At 29.9% G+C, this 2,423-nt stretch overlaps 1 protein-coding gene across 1 annotated transcript; it reads right to left on the bottom strand.

The window, feature by feature from the left end:
- Positions 1-283: 283 nt before the first annotated feature.
- LOC147930509 (uncharacterized) lies at positions 284-1,809 on the bottom strand. Its single transcript, XM_087476902.1, has 7 exons — positions 1,672-1,809; positions 1,278-1,542; positions 1,077-1,194; positions 821-942; positions 627-714; positions 453-530; positions 284-353 (listed from the first exon to the last, which is right to left on the bottom strand). Exons 1-7 carry the CDS (start codon positions 1,807-1,809, stop codon positions 284-286), a joined length of 879 nt encoding a protein of 292 aa, XP_087333028.1.
- Positions 1,810-2,423: the final 614 nt, after the last annotated feature.

A 2,423-nucleotide genomic window follows, 5' to 3' on the forward strand; every position in this document is an offset into this window, starting at 1 on the left:
GGAATCTTCTGCTTGGATGTTGAACTTTATTAGTTTAATGCATTGAGTTAATGCATAAACATTTGCAATCAACATTCAAATAACAACAACATGTCTTTTTAAAATAAAACAAAAACATAAAACAATAAAATAACGACTGAAACCATAAAATAACAACTGTTAATTAGACATATATCTTAAGTAAAATTAAAACTAATATTTAAGTTCATGTCTTTTGATCCCAAAAAAAATACTAAAACATGTCTTCGTGCAAAAGAAAATAACATTAAATAGAACAGAGTAATCAAACGGGGATTCGATGCTTGTCAAAAGAGTCCTCAGCAGCAGGATGAATAAAGGATCCGAGTGTGTCACTATAGACAATAAAAAGTTACAATCAGTTCTATTCAAGTTATAATCAGTTCTATTCATCAATTAGATTCTTAAATTGATAAGTTATATTTCTTATTCACCTCAAGTCCATAACGAAACGAATGTCGGTATCATTCAAATCCTGAATCCTTGACTCTCCATGTTCAATGAAATTGTAACTAAACATTATTCAAAATTCAAATATAACTTTATATATGTGCACATGCTATTGTTTTAAAAAAAAAATTGAAAACGATCGATAGAATTTAACTTACATGTACATGTACTCTGAAAATTCTGCACCCTTTGGATCCTCAATTATGTCCGAACATCCATCACCGTTGGTTAGGAGAACATTATCATCTAACGTTACCAATTATAGTTAAACGAATATAAATCGTTAATAATTTCTCAATCACAATTAACAACTTTAAGTTTAAACGGACAATATATTCACAAATGTCATTACCTCCACATTTGATTCCTTTCCACATTTTGAACAGACAAATCCTCTTCCCGTTACCCACCTTGAACCGTTTGAACATATGATTTGCATAACATCCTGTTGCAAAGCAGTCAAGTACATATCCCCTAGGACAAAAATAAAAGGTGATTCAACGCATTATGCCAAGTACATATAAATTTTTTAAAACAATCTTGCATTCAATTTCCAAAGACTCTTCTATATTAAAGTTACTCGTGCATGCAATGATATTTTTACTTACTCAATTGACATGATTCTGAACCTAATGTAGCGGTCCATCAGACTCCGACGATCACTAATGTCTTCTTGTTTAAAACTCTTGATTTCCCCCATATTAGTGATGCATCCGATCAAATTAACTGCATAATAAATCACAAAAATGTATTATAAGAATCATAATTTTAAAGTTAACTTAAACAATACATTCTAAACTAAAACTTACAGTAAGGCCAATGTCCATGAAACTCATTATCATAAATACGTTTAAAACCAAAGTTAGTAAACGGTTTGCAAAGTATAGGGACGCTTGCAAGACGTATGATAGTCTTGTCCGTGAAAAGAATCCGATAACCAAGATTAGTTTTCTGGATCTGCTCTTTATCCTCCTCGACTTCGAACCACTCTATAACATAACTTTGATTCTCGGTCATTACAAAAGACGGAAGCCCATTGAGTGCTGCCGGAGTCGTAGCATGTGCAAAAGATCCCTAATTCACAGTGTAAGTCTAATTAAAATTTTGAATACATCATGATTTTATGCCAATCCGTTTTGACAACGCATATAATATTTGGACATGTAACTATTATAAGATTTTTTTAAAAACAGTAAACAATACCTCTTCGTCAACCAAGATTAGTTCTTTCGAAACATCATTGGAACAATTTTTAACTTTCCACGAACGAAACACCTTGGCACAAATCATCCACTGCATGGTCGAAGGATTCAACTTCTTAAGAAACACAAAATTTGCCATTTTTTTTGAAAAAATTGAAGAGAGATGGCAAAGAGATAATTTTGTGAAAAGGGTAAAAGATGAGGAAGTTGTAAATGTAATATTTCTGTTTTATGTTATATATTTCGTCTTTAAAAATTTTAGGGTGTGTTTAAAGGGTGCATTGAAAGTTTCGACTCGAATCGTTGTTTCCAGTCACATCTATTAAGTAAAGCATTGAAAATACATAAAAATAGATACATCGAATGTAGAATTAAAGTTCTATTAAGAATATTAGTTAGGTGATTTCGCAAATATAAATATAAAACTAAGACATAACATAAAACCATAAACTAATCTTGAAAGATTAATAATTTTATGTAATATAAACGTTCATACGGTTTTACATTTTTGAATCTCATAAGTATGGATAGTTGAATATAATCATGGTGATAATGACAACGCACATAACAATGCCATCTTCAATTTCAATTGAACATTAAGATAAATTACATTATTAATTTAATAAGTAAACAGTATTTTTTTTTGTATTGTATACAAATCTCACTCTTCTCTTTCAATATCAAAATAAAGTTGATGTTGGACGTAAATAAAGCTTTCAACATATCAAATCTAAAAATCAAAATAAATATCTT

Source organism: Camelina sativa, chromosome 12 (assembly GCF_030686135.1).
Source record: "Camelina sativa cultivar CO46 ecotype springtype chromosome 12, ASM3068613v1".
Taxonomy (NCBI): Eukaryota; Viridiplantae; Streptophyta; class Magnoliopsida; order Brassicales; family Brassicaceae; genus Camelina; species Camelina sativa.

Excerpts from the sequence above, each read along its gene's own strand:
- LOC147930509 (XM_087476902.1), bottom strand. The coding sequence starts at position 1,809 with ATGGCAAATTTTGTGTTTCTTAAGAAGTTGAATCCTTCGACCATGCAG. Across the intron at positions 1,543-1,671 it reads TAATCTTGGTTGACGAAGAG|GGATCTTTTGCACATGCTAC; the intron begins GTATTGTTTACT and ends ACTGTGAATTAG. Across the intron at positions 531-626 it reads TTTTCAGAGTACATGTACAT|TTACAATTTCATTGAACATG; the intron begins GTAAGTTAAATT and ends AATAATGTTTAG.